Source organism: Colletes gigas, unplaced genomic scaffold (genome assembly GCF_013123115.1).
Source record: "Colletes gigas isolate AHSC1104 unplaced genomic scaffold, ASM1312311v1 Colletes_gigas_Sc00010, whole genome shotgun sequence".
Lineage (NCBI taxonomy): Eukaryota > Metazoa > Arthropoda > Insecta > Hymenoptera > Colletidae > Colletes > Colletes gigas.
In genome coordinates, this window is record NW_025106639.1 from 8,148,243 (window position 1) to 8,166,823 (window position 18,581).

General features: G+C 50.0%; 1 protein-coding gene across 7 annotated transcripts in view; it reads left to right on the plus strand.

Moving 5' to 3' along the window:
• The window catches only part of LOC122398052 (AF4/FMR2 family member lilli), a 145,688-nt gene that overhangs the window by 49,732 nt on the left and 77,375 nt on the right, over positions 1-18,581 (plus strand). For 4 of the 7 annotated variants that reach the window (XM_043397665.1, XM_043397672.1, XM_043397666.1 and 1 more), the window contains one exon: positions 15,895-16,081. In XM_043397665.1, the coding sequence (XP_043253600.1) occupies positions 15,895-16,081 (187 nt within the window). Of the gene's footprint in view, positions 1-3,814; positions 5,948-5,988; positions 6,707-15,766; positions 15,820-15,894; positions 16,082-18,581 lie in introns of those variants that run through there. The other 3 variants (XM_043397667.1, XM_043397670.1, XM_043397671.1) reach the window with 3 other exon arrangements.

Here is an 18,581-nt window from a genome sequence, read left to right on the forward strand (position 1 = left end):
TTTTCCGCGGTTCCGTCGGTCGGGAAGTGGACACCGGCGGAGAAGAGAAGTTTCGAGCGAAGGTGAGTCAGCTCCGGAGCGATGGTCGTTCGATTCCGTGTTCCGTAAAGTCGCGTTTTGTTCCGTAGCACGGAATTTCGTGATCCCCTCCCTTCGCTCGATATCGGCTCCGCACGCGAATCAGATCTCTTCCGTTCGCCTCACCTTCGAGGCCCCTTTCTAGGCTCGAGCCTGAAAGAGTAGGAGAAGGACGGACGCCGGCTGCGGAGTAGGTCATCGGGAGATTCCATATCCTCGGTCGAAAGGAAGGATGGCAACAGACAGGAAATGGCCCGACGCGAAAAAAGAACCAAACGCCTGTGGTTCCCTTTGCCGTATGCCACCTTCCTCCCTCCGATTCTCACGGGCTATCCCTCCTTCGTTATCGTCTGATTTCCCTTTGAATACGCCCGTTCCTCGGATTTTACGAATTTACGCCGCTATCGTTGCCCCAGCCACTCTCACACAACCGTCACCATCCCCCGTTCACGCGTCGTTCCTCTTCTCTTTATCATTAATTTGGAACCCACATTGCCAAAGCTACTTTGCTCCATAGGAGACCGTACGAGCTATTTTTCTGCCAGCATTGTTGGGATTTTCTCGGCTTCCCTGTCTCGTCACGATTCCGAGTGACTTCCTCGAAGCGTAGCCCCCGAAAGCTGCCGGTATTTTCTTATCGTAATTACGTTCCCAGTCTCTCGTGTCGAAATCGCAATAACACCGAGAGAGGTTTCCTTTCGGGGCGAGAAAGAAGCGTCTCTTTGTACGAGCGTGGAAAGAGCGGGCGAGCTTTAAGAAGCCAAGAGGCCGAGAAGAGGACGCGTCTGGTCTTATCTGGGCCAATGGAACGCAACCTCGCGTGTTGCTCCTCTTTCGTCGGATCGGTGAACCGCGCCCGCGGCATGAAAATGTCCTCGACGCTGAATATCTGGTGCGAACTAATTGGTAAACTTGCCTGTAGTTACGCTCGGCTTGCCGTCTTCTTTCTCTGTCGCTAGAATTGTTTCCCCGAGCTCTAGCGACTGTACAATTTCCCGGTATCCGTGGCGGACTACACCCCCCTCCCGGTCCCTCCGAGATCTAATTATAAAAAAGCTGCGACGACGTCGGGCGTCGAAGTACACGAGCGGTTTGTCGTCGACGGATCGAAATGTACGTGTTTTGCCGCGCTTGCCCGGCGCGAAAGCGTGCACACGGAAACTTTATTGGATAGATATCAGTCGCGAATCTATTGAATTACCTGGTTAAATTCAAGGTCGAGGCGTGCGCGCGATCGTCGAAGAAATTGTAGAGCTTCGGCTCTCGGAAGAAAATCCGAGTACGTTTCGCCGTCGAGGCGACGTTAAAAATAATCCACTGACTAACATCTAGGTTTCGACGACTATAATTATCCCGAATCTCTCCCACGAGATGGACGGGTGGAAAGAAACACGCGACGATCGCGAAGAGCGAGCTTTAAGGGTCCGGTGAAAGACGCGGACGACGTTTGCCAAAATCGTATTCGCGTACTTTGTCTTTGTTTTCCTGTTTCGCGGCGAATCCTAGCCGGGTCTATTTAAGACGGAGTATCCACGCCCGACGCAAGCGTTCGTTTCTTCGTTTTTAACGGGAAAATATCGGCCGTGTTGTTTCAGGCGCCACAAAATGACAAATCGTCGGTGTTGCGCGTCTGTGACGAGGACTTCCAACGGGAATAAATGTGTAACGTAAATGATAAGTTGGATGCGTGTCCGCGTAACCACCGCGATAAGCTGGACGAGTGGTAGCCAACGTGTTGAACACGGGGTCATTAATCGTACCGTTGCGATTTACTAATCGTAATAACTTGCAGAAAAATATCGATTCGATCTCTTTAATGAGTGTAATATATGCATAAAATAAATGTAAAACATTCCACGGGCCGAGCTATCTTGATAGAAACGTAAACACGTAGAGAGAAAAAAAACTGTATTCTTACATTTTTATAAGGTACAATTACATCGGTCGTACTTGGATTTGAGTTTATACTTGTTAATTAAAGAAGAAAAAAATTGAAGAGATTTCAGGCAACTCTTCGCTATGTAACGATCAGGGGGGGCGATAGTGAGATCGAAAGGAAAAGTGCATCGTGCATTTTCTACTTTTGTTTGCGATCCGAGCCGGATCGAACATCGTCGGCGTTCCCAGCATTTCGCGTATTCCAAGCTCATACGTCTTGTCCGCCGCCGCGAATGCGATGCACGCATTATCTTTCTCGTTCCACGGGCCACTGTCATTCCGTGAGTTTTAGTTCTATGAAACCGACGACGAGCACACGACACTTTCGCGGCAGTTGCGTTTTCAGAAGGTCCATGATTTCGCTGACATCCGCGTTACTCGCGTTGCATTTACTCGAATTTCGCGTCTACCGACTACGAATCTCCGCCCGTAGAGATCTCTCGTCAAATTCATCAGCGAACTCGACCGAAAGTTCGACCATTAAGACCCTCGTTCAAGAATTTCGCTTCTATAATTGCAACGTTAATTACACTGTTTATACAATATTCAGTAGCTACTTTAAATTCTTGAACATTTATTCCGAGGGCATCGACCGGAGGAATCGATAGGATAAATATGTTTTCATACCAATACCATTGGCTTTCGTTTCAGAAAAAGATCGCTTCGAAATAATTGGCTCGCGATCTCGATAATTCTAACTTCGACCACGGGGTATATATCGGGATCCATCTTGTTTCGTTCGTCCAATAAATAATAGAAGGAGCTCGCGGTGGTTTCGAAAAGTTAATTCGGGTTCTTCCCCCGACAGACGCAAACAGCGAATTATACAAATGAACGGTTTGTTCCCGTTTCGTGCAAACGTACTCCAATAACTCCCGCCGTTCTAGCGTAAATAAATCTCGAAACTCGAAGTAGAATCGATCGGAGAAGAACGTAGGAGAGCGAAGGAGGAGTCTCGGAGCAGAGTCGGGGAAAAGACAAACAAGCCGGTTCTTTTTCTTCGCAATTTTTCCTCGGTCAATCCCGGGGTCCCGGTCTCTTCGGAGAACAACACGGTCGAGGGTGTCGTAGGTCAGGATAGCCAAGCAGTCGATCGGTGCACTCCGGTTGGACGACGTGAATGGCGGAGTCGGTGGGATTTCCCCGACGTGCCAATTTAGCGCGGAGTGATTGACGGACGGCAGCTTTTGATGGCTCCGGCGGTGGTCGTCGTCGCCGTCGAGAGCGGGAACCGGCGACCAGCAACGGGTTAATTCGTTCGATGTGTTTTCGCGATAACCCAGATACCGGTGGCGGCTTCTTTCTTTAATTACTCCGTGCAGAGGCGGGCCCCCCTGCGATTATTCCACGGTTTACACGGTCATCGCGACGGATCAAATTAAATTCGATATCCCCCGGTTCCGGAATATTATTTTAAACGGTGAGCACCGATGGCGCGTGCCCTCGTGGGAGGACAAGGCGGAGGAGGAGGAGCGTAGAAAGGGATTTCGAAGCACGTCGATAAAAATCCCCATAAAGGTTCGATGGGAAGGGGGGGCTTTCCAGCGTGCGTGGCTTTTATGTCGTGAAACGTATCGGAAATTAATATGCCAATTTCCTCCGAAAACCGGCTTGGCGCGGGTTTAGTCCGACCGATGTAACGCCCTTTGTCTGGAAATTAGTTAAACGCGGGAACGGTCGTTTTGAATGTCAAAGCGATTTAAACGCTATATGTGCCTCGTCTGCGGCTTCGTTAACCACCGTTTCATTCCGGCTAACTTTAAATTAATTATTTATTCGTTTACAAAAAACAGGGAACCGTATTGCTGTCAACATTAACTTTGTATAGAGAGAGTTTTGGTCGCAAAGAAAATTTTCATTTCTATCGATTTAAACGTCTCCACGCGATCCTTTGGTACCCGAAAACCCTGTGAAATAACAACGATCGGTGGTATTGTTTGATATGAAATGAAAACCGAAACATCGCGCGTGTCGATTCATCGAGAATTGTTTGCAAATTGAGTACAATTACGAGGATCCAAACGATTGTAAATAACGGAGTGGAAACGAGAACGGCAAAACCGCGTTCAATTTAACACGTTGACTGTTACGGTGGCCACTGGTGACCGACGATTTAAACATTAATCGAGTTTATTGCCAATGAATGACATTAATGAATACTGTAACTATCGGTGTGGAACGGAGACTTGATACAAAATCGATCTTGGTTCCCTCTGCTGAAAAGTCATCTGAAATACTGCAATTCGACTGGTAGCTCTAGCGTTAAGAGATGAGCACTTTCATCGCCAGCCAGATCGAAAATTGTCAAATTTCTCTCATAGCGGTCGGTTCGCGCACGCTCGGCGTCGTTTTCCCGCCGATGCGTGGGCGACGCGTGTCAGGAACGAGGTTCGCAAACAGTAAGGGACTCTTTGCATCGGCGTAACGAGTGTCACGGTAGTCCATTGCTATTATGATCGTGCGGCAATGCGCCTGGCGGTTTCCGCGCGAGGCGGCGTGTCGGTCGACCGAAGAGGAGGAATAGTATCGTAGGAATAGGCGGCGGTGCTGGAGGAGTAGGAGGTGGAGAGTAGGTTGCGCGCGCGGCCATTTTGATAATCTCCCACTCCTCTGTCTCACTCCTCCGCTCCTTGCTTCTCCTCCAGGGTTCCGTCTCTCTCGGCAATCCTTGCCCCGTCTCTGTCGGTCTCGCTCGGTTTCTGTCTCGCGTGCACGCATACCGAGTTTTCTACACACTTAACCGGGTAGTACATGCGCGCGCGTACACACGTACACGAAGAGGCACGAGAGAGGATGAGAGTGAAACAAACGACGGAGCGAGAGAAGAGTCAGGTAGCGGATGGCGGAGGAGGGGGCGGAGAGGGTGGTGGTCCGTAGACAGAGAATCGGTGCGTACTTTTTTTCTCGTGCTCGTAGCGCATAGCGAGCTTTTGCGGCAAAAGAGCGTGTGCGGAGGAGAGTCGCCCCCGTGGTCGCTAGTGTCGCGATTTCCCTTCTCTCTCTCTCGTTCCCGCACTCTCGGTACGACGGTGCGCGCACACGTACGCGTCTGTCGCGTACCTACTGCTCTCGGCCTGCATACGCGCGCGCCTCTGTGTATCTCTGCCGTCTATCTCGCTCCTTCGGCTCTCCCTCTCCTCGTCTCGACCGGAAGGTGCCAGTTTCTCGTCGACGATCGTCTCGTGCACACTTGCGCTACGTCGTCGCCGTTTCGTGAATCGTCGTTAGCCTCGGACATCGTCGTCGTCGTTGTCGTCGCCGTCGCTGTCGCCGCGCATAACCAACTTGGAACACGGCTGCTGCGATGTAAACAAATTGGATTACGAGTGTCGCGACCCTCGGCCGAATTCCGAGGAGAACGAGCAAGAGCAGTCGCCCGCCGCGTGTGCCCGTCGACCAGTGCAAGTAAACAAAGAATGTTGTCGCGTCAAGGAGACTCGTCGCGATCGGTGTGCAATTTGTCGCAGTTGTTGCGTCCTCGCGCGGTTTCCCGTTCTTTCTCAAATTTCTTCGCGCGTTGCCTGGCGTGTTTCGCCGTTGTTCCACCGTCGATGATAACTTGATTCGTTCGATCCGGATCGAACGGGAATTAAGGTGTTTACGTCGAGAAGTGTGTACGTGCCTTTTAATCATTCGTGGTGAGTCGTTGCACGGCATGGTTCCACGAGCGGGAGCGCGCGCTTCTGGATTAGCCGCTCCTCTCGTGCGTTTCGAACGCTGATCGGTTTCGGAATCGTGTTCCGCCTGTTCCCCGACGAAAGAATGAGAATGTTTTCACGCGTCGTGAACCTCGCGTCGCCATCGGCGTGCCGTCGACCCGTTATCGGTATTTCTGGTGATATTAGTGATCGCTGTTCTAGTGACAACTTTTACTCAGGATTATTTTTGGATATTGCGACGATCGGTCGACTCGTACGTTCCTGAACGCACGGTGAGCATTTACTACCGTTTATCCTCCTCGAGAGCTTTCCGTTTTGTTTGCTCGTATAAACGTCCAATTAAATATCTCCCCGACGCGACGACGGACGTTTTCCACGAGGAGGCGAAAAAGAACCGTGCGTACAGTTTTTTTTCTCGCCTCGTCGCGTGGATTCTGGTATTTTCCCGACAGAGCTATCGGAGAAAGTATGACGCGACTTTCATGGCCGATACACGGTGGGAAATTTAAACTTCTCGCGTTTCATGGCGAATTATACTTTGGATAGCGTATTCGAGGCGATCGTTTTGCGCTGTTTACTTTACTTCAGGAAGACCGACGACTCCGGACGAAACTAGATTTTGCTCGATATAAATACCGAGCCGCATACGTAAACGTGTGACATGCACGGTCATCGGTGCGACGCGGAGCTTACCAGTCGAGCATTCTCGGTAATCCTAGGAAATTATCGACAGATGCTCGCGCGTAAAAACGTCTGTCGGCAGCCATGTTCAAGACCGACGTTCGCAAGATATCACGATTTCGTCATACCACGTGCCGCCATTTTTTTTTCTTCCTTGGTATCCGAGCACTCGATTACCTTAGCCGCGCTTTTCCGTCCGATGGTGCACGTCTGTTTACGGGACACGCGATTTCCTTGTCTATTGCCTTTTCTACCGTATTTCAAGTGCCTTTTGTACGCAAGTAAGATCCTACGATACAACAACAACAACGGAACGTGTCGTTTCGAGTCGAGTGTACGCTCGTGCCAAGGTATGATTCATGTTCCTACCTATATAAGACCCACTTACGAATCTACCGGAATAACGTGTTATCCACGTGGAAAACAACGCAGGCAAATATCGTAGTTGCAAAGATTTGCAAATCTCGTTCGTTCGTTCTCGAGTCGTTGAACGTTCGGCTCGATTGGGAAAACTCGAGACGTTTAGCGAGCCGGGAATTAATAGGCAGTTCGGTTCTGCGACGTTTCAACGGTCCGCCCCCGTCCGTGAAATAAATCTTGTTATATGGTATCACGGACGAAAATAATTCTACGAATGCATCGAAGGCGAATTTGACACGGTGCTATTCTCGTCACGGGGAAAAGAAACCGTGGTCCGATCGATCGAAACGTTCGAATATTTTACTTGTTCCACGTTCCGGGGATTTCCATTTCTCGTTGCTTATCTCTGCCCTAGCACGATAAATCTCGTTCCTTTTTCGCCCGATAAAAGCGTTCACCGATGACGTCACGTGGTTAGCCACGTCATCGTCTAGGTGACTTAAATGCCCGGGGTGAGAGAGCAGGGGTGGAAAATGTTACGGGTTGATCGTCGAAAAACTTTGTCACGATTCGTCATCCTCTTTGACGCGAGAAGCCCTCGCTCTGCTGTTCCGTCGTTCCACTCTCGTGCTCTCTCCTCTCTCCTCTCTCTCTCTCTCTCTCTCTCTCTCTCCTGTACCTCCTCGCTCTCTCGACGCGGCGCGCGCGCTAACTTTGGATTACATAAGTGACAGAGAGCGCTGCTACCAAAGAGCCTTGGTTTCCTTTTAAAAATGGCCGTCCACTGGCCCGAGAAACATCATCTCGTGTCGAAAACATTGGCCGTTCTACGTCGCAGACGGCAGACGCCACGGTGCTCTGTTGCGTGTCGCGAAAACAACGAGCACGCCGCACACGGGAACTCGAGTTCGCGCGCTCCATTTCCGTCAAACTGTCCACCGATGCACTCGACGTTCGTAAATAACAACAATGACGTGCGTCTCGTGCAACGAATTCGACGAATAGTAAATATTACGCTATCGCCAGCGGTTTTTAAACTCCTCGATTAGCCACACTTCTTTCCCCGACACTAAATTACTAACGCGTTTGTTATCACGCTGGTCGCTAATGACCGGTGCCTCGATCCTCATTTTTATAAAATCAAAGAGGCGTTTATAAATAAATTCAGTGACAGAATAAATCATTTCTGATGATCACTCACGAGTGTGTACATATCTGTTCTTAAATACGATATTCTAAAACGAAATGTTGACATACCGATAACATTGGTTCAAGATTTTGAGTTTGACGTTTCGGTGTTGGCAAACGATGACACGTATCTTGATAAAGATAAAACAATGTTGTTTCAAACACGATTATTAAAATATTTTTAACCTTGGGTAAAGCAATCGCGTGCTGCATAGTAACAGGATTGGAAATTGGGCGAAAGCGTAATAATTTGACGGCGGACTCTGGCCAATGTTTTGCACAGAATTCTCTGTTGACGATGCACGATCGATTCGGGGATCAAAATGTTATGATGGGAAGTTATTAAGTCGACGCTTCCGGTTACGATTCTTTGTTGTCGGAAGTTGTACGAATCGTTACCGGGAAGTCGTGTCCTTAAAAGCTCGAAGTCGAAGTCGAAGTCGTCCGTGAGGGTGTTCGATTTTATGGTAAACTATCAACGAGGGTAATAGAAATTGGCGCAAACGGATGCGTCTTGCGAGATTCTATCGAGAGTGGAAAAAATGTACGCGTGAGGTCGGAACGTAACAGTATCGTCTTTTATAACGAGATTAGGGAGGCGATAGCGGCTGATAATAGGCTTAATCGGCGATAACGAGCGACCGAGAGAAGATAAAATTCGCCTCGGACCATCGACGTTCCGTGATGTTAATTACCTATTGCACGGGAACGCAAACAACCGGGTATTGGATCGAAATTCAATCGGTTCGTAACATCGAGCAATAAGTATTTTCCCACGCCACCGGATATCATTATCGCGGCGGTGTTTGTTAAATTTGTTGAGCGCGAGCGCGCGCATGTGCGTTCGCGTTTACTCTTTTTTTTATTTCCACCGGCGGAAAAAACTGAAAGCGTCGATCGCGTTTCGGGACCGATACGAGCGGGAAATATTGACCGCGAAGCGCGGAAATTTACGTCGTACGGGTAATGCTTTTCGTTTAATCGTTCGCGGCGTTTTGTTTTTCAATGTTATTCCGTCGGATCCGGTCGGTCTCGCTCGAGACTACGCAAACGTACGCTTTTTTTGTCGGTCTCGCGGTTATTTTACCGCGTTCGCTGTAAACACGCAACAAATTCGCTTTACGGCGATCGATGGACGGCGCAAAAAAATGGGAAAAATTTCCTCAATGCGAAAAGACGAACGCGGCGGCCGGTTCGCCGAAGAGGACGATCGAACGACATTTAATATTCCCGGGAAACGAACGTCAAACAGCGACGATTATTACCTTTCGCCTGGAGGTTGGCAAATATTCGACAACGAACGGCTTGGTCAAACACGCGTCGCGACGATCGTTCGAGACCGTAGTTTCTCGCGTCTTCTTTCCGGCCAGAGTCGTTAAGCGACACCGTTACGTAACGACTATCGACAATGGATAAGGCGTAACTTACTGTCCGGCGGCTTCAATTTTCGAGTCGGGATGACATAGCGAACCGCCTAGACTTGACATTACCGTCAGACCTGCTCAATGCCAGCAACGACGGAAAAATGGAGCCGAAGATGGTCCGACCGTTCTTGAACTTTGACCGAGTTACGTACGTGCTATTTGTCGGTCGACCGTCCGCTCGACCGAACTAATTTGAAAACTTTTTTTATTCGCTGCCGTCTGGGCGGCATTTTCGAACCGTTCCTCGAACCTCGAGGTAAATCAGAAACGTCTTCGAATTAATAGGAATCACGGTGGATATCTTTCAAATCGTTCGACAGGTAATAACCGTCCGGAATCTAGTATTCCCATAACTATCGTAGGTATATTTATTTAGAGCCCGTGGCGTTAAATCCGTTCATTACGGAACGTTCGACGAATTCCGATAGCGTAGCACGAAAATCTGCTTAGTTAGCTTCGGTCAAGATTCCAGGAAGTAAAACTCTACGAATATCGAATGTCGGAGCGCTGTATTTTCAACTAGTTTAATCGTTCGGGGAAAACGAGCGCGCTTATGACGTCGATGATGGATCGGTATTATTTGCCCGACTATTTAATAATGCAAAATAAACGGAACGTAGTATTTCCGAGCGTTTGTTTCGGTAAATGTTTGCCACGCGCAAAGACGGCGAAACGAGCTCAATTTTTATAATTGTATTTCGTGGGAATTATTGGCCGGGCTAAAATTACATTTCGTCGTAGTTGGTTTTTATTTATTTCGAGTCTTGAACGAATTTACTTATTCCTTATCGCGACGTTAGGAATTACAAACATCAACGAACGTTTATACAGCGGAAAGAAATATGTCTCGTTACGAAAATAGTTTCCATTATGACTCGAAACGAAATGGCCATCTCTGGTACCAACGAGGTCGAGCATCGGATCCGGAAATACGGGGAAAGAGAGCAGAGTTTGTTTTTGGCATGCATGGCCGTTCCGACAAATGTTAATTGGAACCGTTTGATAAAGTATATGTTTTATTTAATCGAGAGGGGTATCCGAATAACGAGCAATTCCGTCTCGTTTGCGAGTGGTTCGAGCAGCGTTCGGTCAATCCGTTCAAGGAGATTAGCGCGCTCGCGCGCGAACGTAGAACGAAACGCGGCTTTCGAAGGTTGTCGTCGTCGTACCGCGAAACGATGTCAGTGTGTCAGTGTCAATGGAACCGAGTCATTGGGTTTGTCGATTGTGATTCAACGGGAAGATGGTTTTGCCGCGTGACAGCTCGCGACGAGGAAACCGAGACGTATTTCCAGAACGTTCTCTCTCGACGGAACTTCTCCGAAGACGATCCGCTCCGATCGTTCCATTATTCCCAAAACGTCCCGCATATAACGCAATAACCCTCCCCCGACACGATCCTCGCGTTAAACGTTTCAAGGAAATTCGTCAAAACTGTGAGATTTTGTAGAAATCGCGCATCAATTTGTGCAAATGAATTTTGCAACTTTTCAGAGCAGCACTCGGCGCATAATTGGTATCTGCTTTTAGGCGTGCGTGGCAAAGACGTTTATCGATGGGAATAATAATAATAATAATAATGGGGCCGTAGGGCGAATCGACGGGTTCGGTCGATTAAAAAGTGGAATTTTCCCGGTGCGCGCGAAATCGATCCTCCCGGCGAGTCTATCTCCCGCGTCGGGTTATAAGCTAATGAAATTGGTAATTAACGAGCGTCGGGTGTCGACCGTCGGCAAAGAGAAAACGAAGATAGCGAGAGTGATTACGGGTGTCGAGATAGAGAGAGAAAAGGCCGTCGAATCGCTGGGAATTCGCGACCGCGCAATCCGGCATTTAGCCTTCGTCGGCTCAAAATAAACGCGACAACTCACTCGTTCCCTTCACTCCTCTCGTTCCCTCGTTCCCTCGTACGTTACGACCGTCTCTCTTCTCGCGAAACGTTCGTCCTTATCTCGTGTTCCCTTACCACAGGCGTTCCATCGTCTCTCTCGTTCCATCGCGCGAATACTTTCGCCGTCTCGGTCGTTTATCGTCGAGTAGCTAACTAAGCACGAATCCAATTCGCCACACGTACGGCCACGTGCGTGCAACGGTAGCGAACGTGTGCGTAAGCGCGACGAGGCTTGTGTTGCTCTTTCGCGTGCTCGTTACGTGTACACGTATGCACGTAAACGTACAGCCGCGCACCGACCACGGATAGATTTCTAAAGAGCACCACTCGCGGGGATGGACCCTCCTCCACCTTGGAATTAGAAGTTCGACTATGGATCTCTCGCGAAATTTAAAATATCAAAGTGCTTCGCAGCGGGAAGGGGAACGTTTCCAGACAATTAGCGGGTTACGCGAATAATTAACGGGCTCGACGAATTTGTACGATTCGAGGAGAAAAGGTCGAGCGGGGCCGAGTGTCGTGGGTGGTCGAAACGTTGGCGGGCATCGGGCGTACGTCACGGGCGAATTTTAAATAACGTAGGAACGCTCGTGGCGAGTTTAAAACGCTCGGTTTCCGGGATCCTCGAGCGTTCTCGCGCGGTGTGAAAGGTTAGCGCGTCATCGCTGACGTCGAACGAACCTAAACCGGGCCGCCTATAATATCCGCACGTTCAGACGTTATAAAACATGGTAAATCGGATCACGTTTCGTTATCGGCGAGACACGGGCCATCGGTGAACAGCAATGGTGGGCAAACCTTGTCGCGATACGGACCATATATCGCCCACCCGAAATACTCGGTCGCATCCGCTATTGCAACGATATTTTACGACACAAGCAGCAATATGCGTTCCTTTTTTTAAACAAAACCGTGCAATTTTCTCCACTCGAATATCGAAACCGTTCGCACTTTACGACGTTAATTTTCTATTCCGTTCGTGTTTAGTAAATCCTGGTGATTTTCTTCCTCCAAAAAAAAAATGCCAGCTATACGCATTGTTTGCTCCATTATTATAAAAGTATTTCGATCGGATCGATTCTTCTTTGTACAGCATCCGGCGGGAACCATGACGGAATTTTCAGTTGATTAACTAGAAGCTTCCGGCTCGCGTCGTTTTTTTTCGAGTACCACTTTTCATTCACCGGGTTTGTGTTTGTCACCGCCCCGTCACGAGTATAGGATTTTTTTAATTTGAAAAAAAGGAACCGTTCGAACCGTTCCCGGCAATTTGACGAGTTATGGTTGAAAATTGCGCGAATCCGCGGCGCCCTCGGTGATTTCTCGTCCGCGAGAAACCCGCCGACTGGAAATCCGTCGGCGTCTCGTAACGCGAGCCCATCGACTCGTGTAAAAAGGAAGGTTTTATTGACCGACCAGGGGGGGAGATCCGTTCGCTGCTCGGACCGATAACGTAATAATCCTTTATCGCACGATCGAAGAGTACACAGAGGCCGGCCGGAAAGCTTGGGAATACCCTTTGATGGTTCTGGCTCGTTTTTCCCAGAACGGTGACGTTTTTGCGAGCCGACACAGCGAATCGATTCGACTCGCCGCGGCTCACCGAGCAGCTCCAACAATATTTTCCCTCGTCTTTGTTCCGCGCGGGATCCAGACGCAGGAACGATTAATTTCGCGAAACGCGATCCCGCGGGCCCGTTGAAAACGTTCCTCTTTACCGTTTCGAATGCACCGCGATCAACGCGGCCTAATTATTTCCGGCGGCGATGTATCGCCGAACGATTCGAAAAAACTGGCCGCGAGATCGTTAAACGCACGTTAATAGCTCACGCTCCGGGAGAAGAAACGAAATCGAAACACTCCTGTTTATAATTTCGAGAGATTAGTGGAGGAAACGATCGTTAATCGGTTCGAGAGTATCGCGGATGCGAGAGGGCTCGTTTATCGTTTATCGTTGCGAAAGAACGCGAATGTAAAAGAGGTTGTCTGGCGACCCTGTCGAATCGACGATCAATTTTGTCCGGCGTTCGATGGCATCGATAGACTCGTGGACATTTTGGAAAATCGCTCGAGAAGGGTGCTTCCATTTATTCCTGTTAACGGGATGAACTTTGCCGGTTTGCGACGCGTTGGAGTTCGCGTTCGGGCGTAATCGTGTTCTTGAAATAGATTAATAACGCGACCGGACGATATTCCGTCTGGTAAACGAACAGAATGCTCGGAGTATGTAGGAGGTTATCTAAATACGCGTTTTATTAGGTTGATGCGTCCGGATTTTACGAAGAATATTCGAAGCTATTTATTTTTAGAAAACGCGTTTGTATCCTACGTTAAGCAACGTTGAAATTTCTTTTAATTCCGGCCGTGTTTTGGATCCGGCTCGAGTTCGCGAGGTATTCCGCGAAAGTATCGAATCGTTCGGTGGAGCGGAGTTGGATTTTCGCAAGCAGGAAATCAGTGGTATCTAAACTGGTAATGGGAAGAGATACTGGAGGCGCAGCGCGGAGGAACGCGGCGCGATGCTTTGCGGCTGTAATATCCGTCCTGTCGCCGGCTCGTCGGCCAATGGCCCCAGACTCCATCGAACGAACCCGCGGATTCGCCTCTACGGCTCGGCTCGCGTCGAAGCCTCGTGAATTTTGCACGATCTCGCGCTATCGAGCCGCCCCATCTTCCCGCGCGTTGTTCGTCCCCCGTTGATATTTCCGGCGTACGCGAAAAAGTGTCGAAACAATGCTGTCCGGTCCATTTCAGCCCGGAACTACCGCGTCTCGTGATCAACGCAGCCGACACGGCCAATCGATTTCCGCTCCACGGATATTAGCGACTTTTTGCCGCCAACCCTTCCTTCGACCATCGCGCGTTCCTCCTTCATCGACGAAGTTTGAAAGTTCGCATTTCAATATTACACAACTGTACAACTTTGTTCGATGCTCTCTTTATACACCGAACAGTCTTCTGTTCCTCGTGACCTACGTGACTGTCCTAGAGTATCGCGTGCCAAGCGATAAAAGTCGAACTTTTGAACCTGGCGGACGTGACTTTACAGAACGCCGCCGCTGATTTTCGGGCAAGCGGCTGGCCGTGATTCTTCTAAACAAAGTTGGCGAAATCATGTACGTTCCAGACTAGAAATTTCTTGTAAATTCGTAGCGTCGAGTACGATCCGAAGTTTTAAAAGTTTTGAGGAAGTCGATCGCATTGGCTCGAGTATCGGATGAGACGACTAAAGCGCAGAGGGTACGTTATCTAGGCGTGGGCGTGCTCTCCCCGGGCGACGAGAGGGATCGGAATGGTATCGAATTCGAGACCGATCGGTCGATCGAACGTCGTAGTTCGATCTCGGAGCGGAGTCTGGCGCGACGCGTGACTCGACTTTGCGCGCGTAGGAAAAAATTTCGAACGAGATGCTTGAATGGCACAAAGAACGCGAGGAATTCGAGGCGATTGCGACGGTATCGGTAGCTCCGGCGGCGGCGGTGTTCGTTCGCTCGATACGCAATCCCCAACGACGCCGGAAACGCGACTAAACAGGTGTTCGCGCCAACTGCAGCTGCTCTCTTCTATGGTTCGTCACGAATCTCTCTCCTCTCTCTATTTGCGTCTGTCTGCTGCTCGTTCTGTATCTCGCGGCCCCTCTCTCTCTCGGCATTTCCTGAAACGTGGGAGTTATTCTCGGCGATGTGTGTCGCATACGTAATGGAATTCCTCCTCCGTGGATTTCCTTTCGGAAGATAAAGGCGTTTGCTTGCCACGCGTGCCTCTGCTCTCGCACAAACGTCGATCGACCCCATCCCCGGGGCAGATTCTTCGTTACGATAGCGCTACTTGCCAGATTCGCTAGCTGCCCCCGTGTTACGCGCGCTTATGGTCGTCAAACAAGCTAAACAGTACGTTTGGTGGCTCTGTATCAACAATTGGGATGCAAATATCAATATACGCGATCGAAAGTATGAGAATAAACTGGAAATTCTGTTGCGGATCGTTTCGAATCGTCCGCCATTGGAGGGGTCGATCGACTCGTAGGAAACGCGACGGAGTTTCGCGCAGATATCGAATCGAAAATAGGCTTCGATTACCCAATGTCACGGATATTGAGCATCGACATGCAACTCGCCCCGGTCGTTTTTGCGCGAGAGTTCTTACGTGGATCGCCGGCCGAGTCCAACCGCGATCGACAGAAATTGAATCTTCCGAGTAGCATTCTATCAGGAACCCGACCGCGTATTATCCAAGGTTGCGTGCGATTTCCCTTCGAATTCCATCACCGCTTCATGCAAATGTTCAAATTTATCGTTAACACTTTCACGCGGGCCGAAGTGGGCCACTGTACCGTCGTATTACACTTTCTCTTACGCATCTCGCTTCGAGAGACGAAAACCGTAGCGTGGATCGTTCGAAAAAATTCTTCCCCGACCATGAAGCTAGTCGACCAACGCGAATATTAATTTATAGTACCATTAGCGTAACAGTAAGGGTTGAAAAACATGACCTGAAAAGTTGGTCGCCAAGTCCCCGATCTCCCCTAATATTTAATCCCCCGATAGTTTTGCACGCGTCCTGACGTCTCCCACATTAAAATGAGTTTGAAGAAAATTGGGTACGTTTGAAAAATGACTCGCAACGGTGTGTTAAGGGGTAGGAGTTAACGTTCGTCGAATGTTTGGTGTTTCAGTGTGGACCGGGACCGGCTTCGGGAGCGGGAACGACAGGCCCGCGCGGCGATGTCGGTCCAGGCCGAACAGGCGGCTGCGGGAGGTGGTCCTGACACCAGACACCATCACCATGGCCATCATAATCACGCTCACCATCATGCTAATCCGCATGCCGTCGCCGCTCCGCTGTTTCGTGCTCCCGTCAGGGTAAGTCTATCCACAGGGACGATTTTATTTTTGTATCGTTTACGATACCCTGGCCCCCGAAGCTCTCCAACGTTCCGGAGGGAGACAGGATCAAAGGGACAGCGTGTTCGAGAACCGGGGGTGTGTGGTCCGATTCGTACATAGCATTTTTTAAGCAACGCAGCGTCCGAAGTAATTTCTCTCGTCATTTTCTATTCGAGTGCAACAGTTTGCGTAACAAGAAACGGGTAAAAGCGGGAATAGGAAACGCAAATAGGCGTACGAACGTGTAGAATAACTTTTTGTCGTTGCTGTAAAACACGGTTCGCGTGACAGACGGCGAATCAGCTCTTCACGCTTTTCAATCTGTCTCCCTTTCGTTCGTAGAGCAATATTATACAATCTGATACATTGTATTTAACGTTTTAAACGTTGCACGTATCGCCAATCTATTCGTATTTAGTTCCCTCGTCACGAAACCCTGCTTTCTGCCTTACGTTTATAATCGTCGATCAAATCGTATATCGACTAAGATTCGAGCAAACGCGTTGGTATTTCCGATCAGGGCTCTCGTGAAAGATTATCTTGTGGTATCCTCGTTATTGCTCCTTCACGGCTCTCGAAGCATAATTCCTTCTACGTCGCCTTCGCCGATGGATCGTTTAGGTGCCATATGGCGTCGCCTCCCTCTTTTTTTTTTTTTGGCTCCGTGGAAACATTTGGCCGGTCCTCGGGCGCACCTAGAATCCTTCGGGTGTTCCGATTTCAGCCTCGAGTCTGGAAGACGAATACCGAAGCAGCTGCCCGAGGGGTGTACAGAGAAATCCCATACGAGCGTTATGGCGAACTCGAAGACCCCGAGATTCTCCCATGGCTCGTAAACATGGCCTCTTCTTCGACCCCATCGGCTCTGGCTTCTTCCGCCCTCGCTTTCAGCTCGCGTCCCTCCGCGTCGGATTTATTTCCGACCTTCGACCGCCGTGTCGAACACGTGTGTCTCGTTGCATAAATTTGTTTATCGATGATCGAATAATGTCGTCGCGACTCGAAACGCTGCAGTATACGCGTCTCGTCCGGTCTACGTCGCTCTGGTTCTTCGCTCGAGCCAAAGAAACGTAACGCGGACGATTCGCTCGGAAGTATCCCTAACGCAGATTGATGCCAGGAGCGAGGCAGTCCTGTATCGGTACGATTTCTTGCACGATGCGCGAACGACCTTTCAAACGACGCCGCCAGCCTCCCTGTCTCGTACTCAACAGGTGTTTCGCGACTTTTAAACTTTCCTAATAACCGTTTTACGAGCTCCCTGGATTTCCGTCTCCGCGTGCCGCACCTGCTGTCTCGCCGAAAAATTTTCACGACGTTTCTTGCCCCGTGACTACGTGCAACCGAGGCACTTCGGTAATCGGTCAACTTCTTCCGCGACTCGTGCGATAAAAGGAATCGTTAACACCAGGAAAGCAGCGGCGTTGGCTCAGGTAGCAGGACGACCAATAATCCTGCGCTCCGATTTTTTACGCAATTCAATCGATCTCGAACAAAAGAGTGTATCAAGACGTTAAATTTACAACCGCGGTGGGTGGAAGAAAGAAGGCCCCTAGTCGCGTGCCCGACGCTCTGTCCCTCCGATTCGCTCCGGTATCGGTGTCCCCCGGATCGCGTCGCGACCGATCCTCTCCTCCCTCGACGAGATCAACGAACTCCGCGAGAATTCAGGCCGATCCGTCCTAAGCGAAAACGGACTCGTCCGATGGTCGTGGCTGCGGGAGCAGCGCGGAGGGAACTCGGTGCTCTCGGCCTCGTAAATCGTCGCGGGATCGTAAAGTCGCGCGCGCGCGCGGGGTCTTCTTCATCGGTCGATTGGCGGTTCGTTCGTATCGGTAGTCGGGGAACTCTCTCAGCCCAAGGGGGACGAGGGGGAGGGATCGGTTTCGCGATCGGAAATAAAGACGCGACGCCGCGAACGTGGCGGCGGCGGCGGTGGCGGCGACGTCGCGGGGGAGAAAAGTTGTACGCGTGTACGCCCGCGGCGAGACTACGCTCGTGAACTTAAGCAGCAGGCGCGCGCGTATTTATTACCGAGATTAACGACGCGCATTTGCATTTCCATGTAGCGCGGCTCGCACGGCGAAAAGTTGTGATTTAGAGCGAGCAACGGCCTCGCCGGTTGCGCGAGGGGGGACGATGATGGATACAAGAAGGGCTGCGAGGAGGGACGACGCGGGGGAGTACAAAACCTCCTGGCTTTTTCTCCGATATGTCCCGCGGTAATGTACTGGGCCGTGCACACGAATCAGAAACGACAACGCGGCTAGATGGAGAGACCTTGCCCGATTACACGTACAAGTAACTCGTTCTCCGTGAAATCTCGCTTCTAGATTCTGTCCGGACACGCTGTGTAATCGTGTTTAAGTGGAGGTAATTTAGAGATCAAAGGGGGACGGTACGAGAGGACCATTTTTGATTTAGTCTTGGAACAAAATGTAGAATCGGTGGAAGATGCAAAGCAACGTGGCCTCGT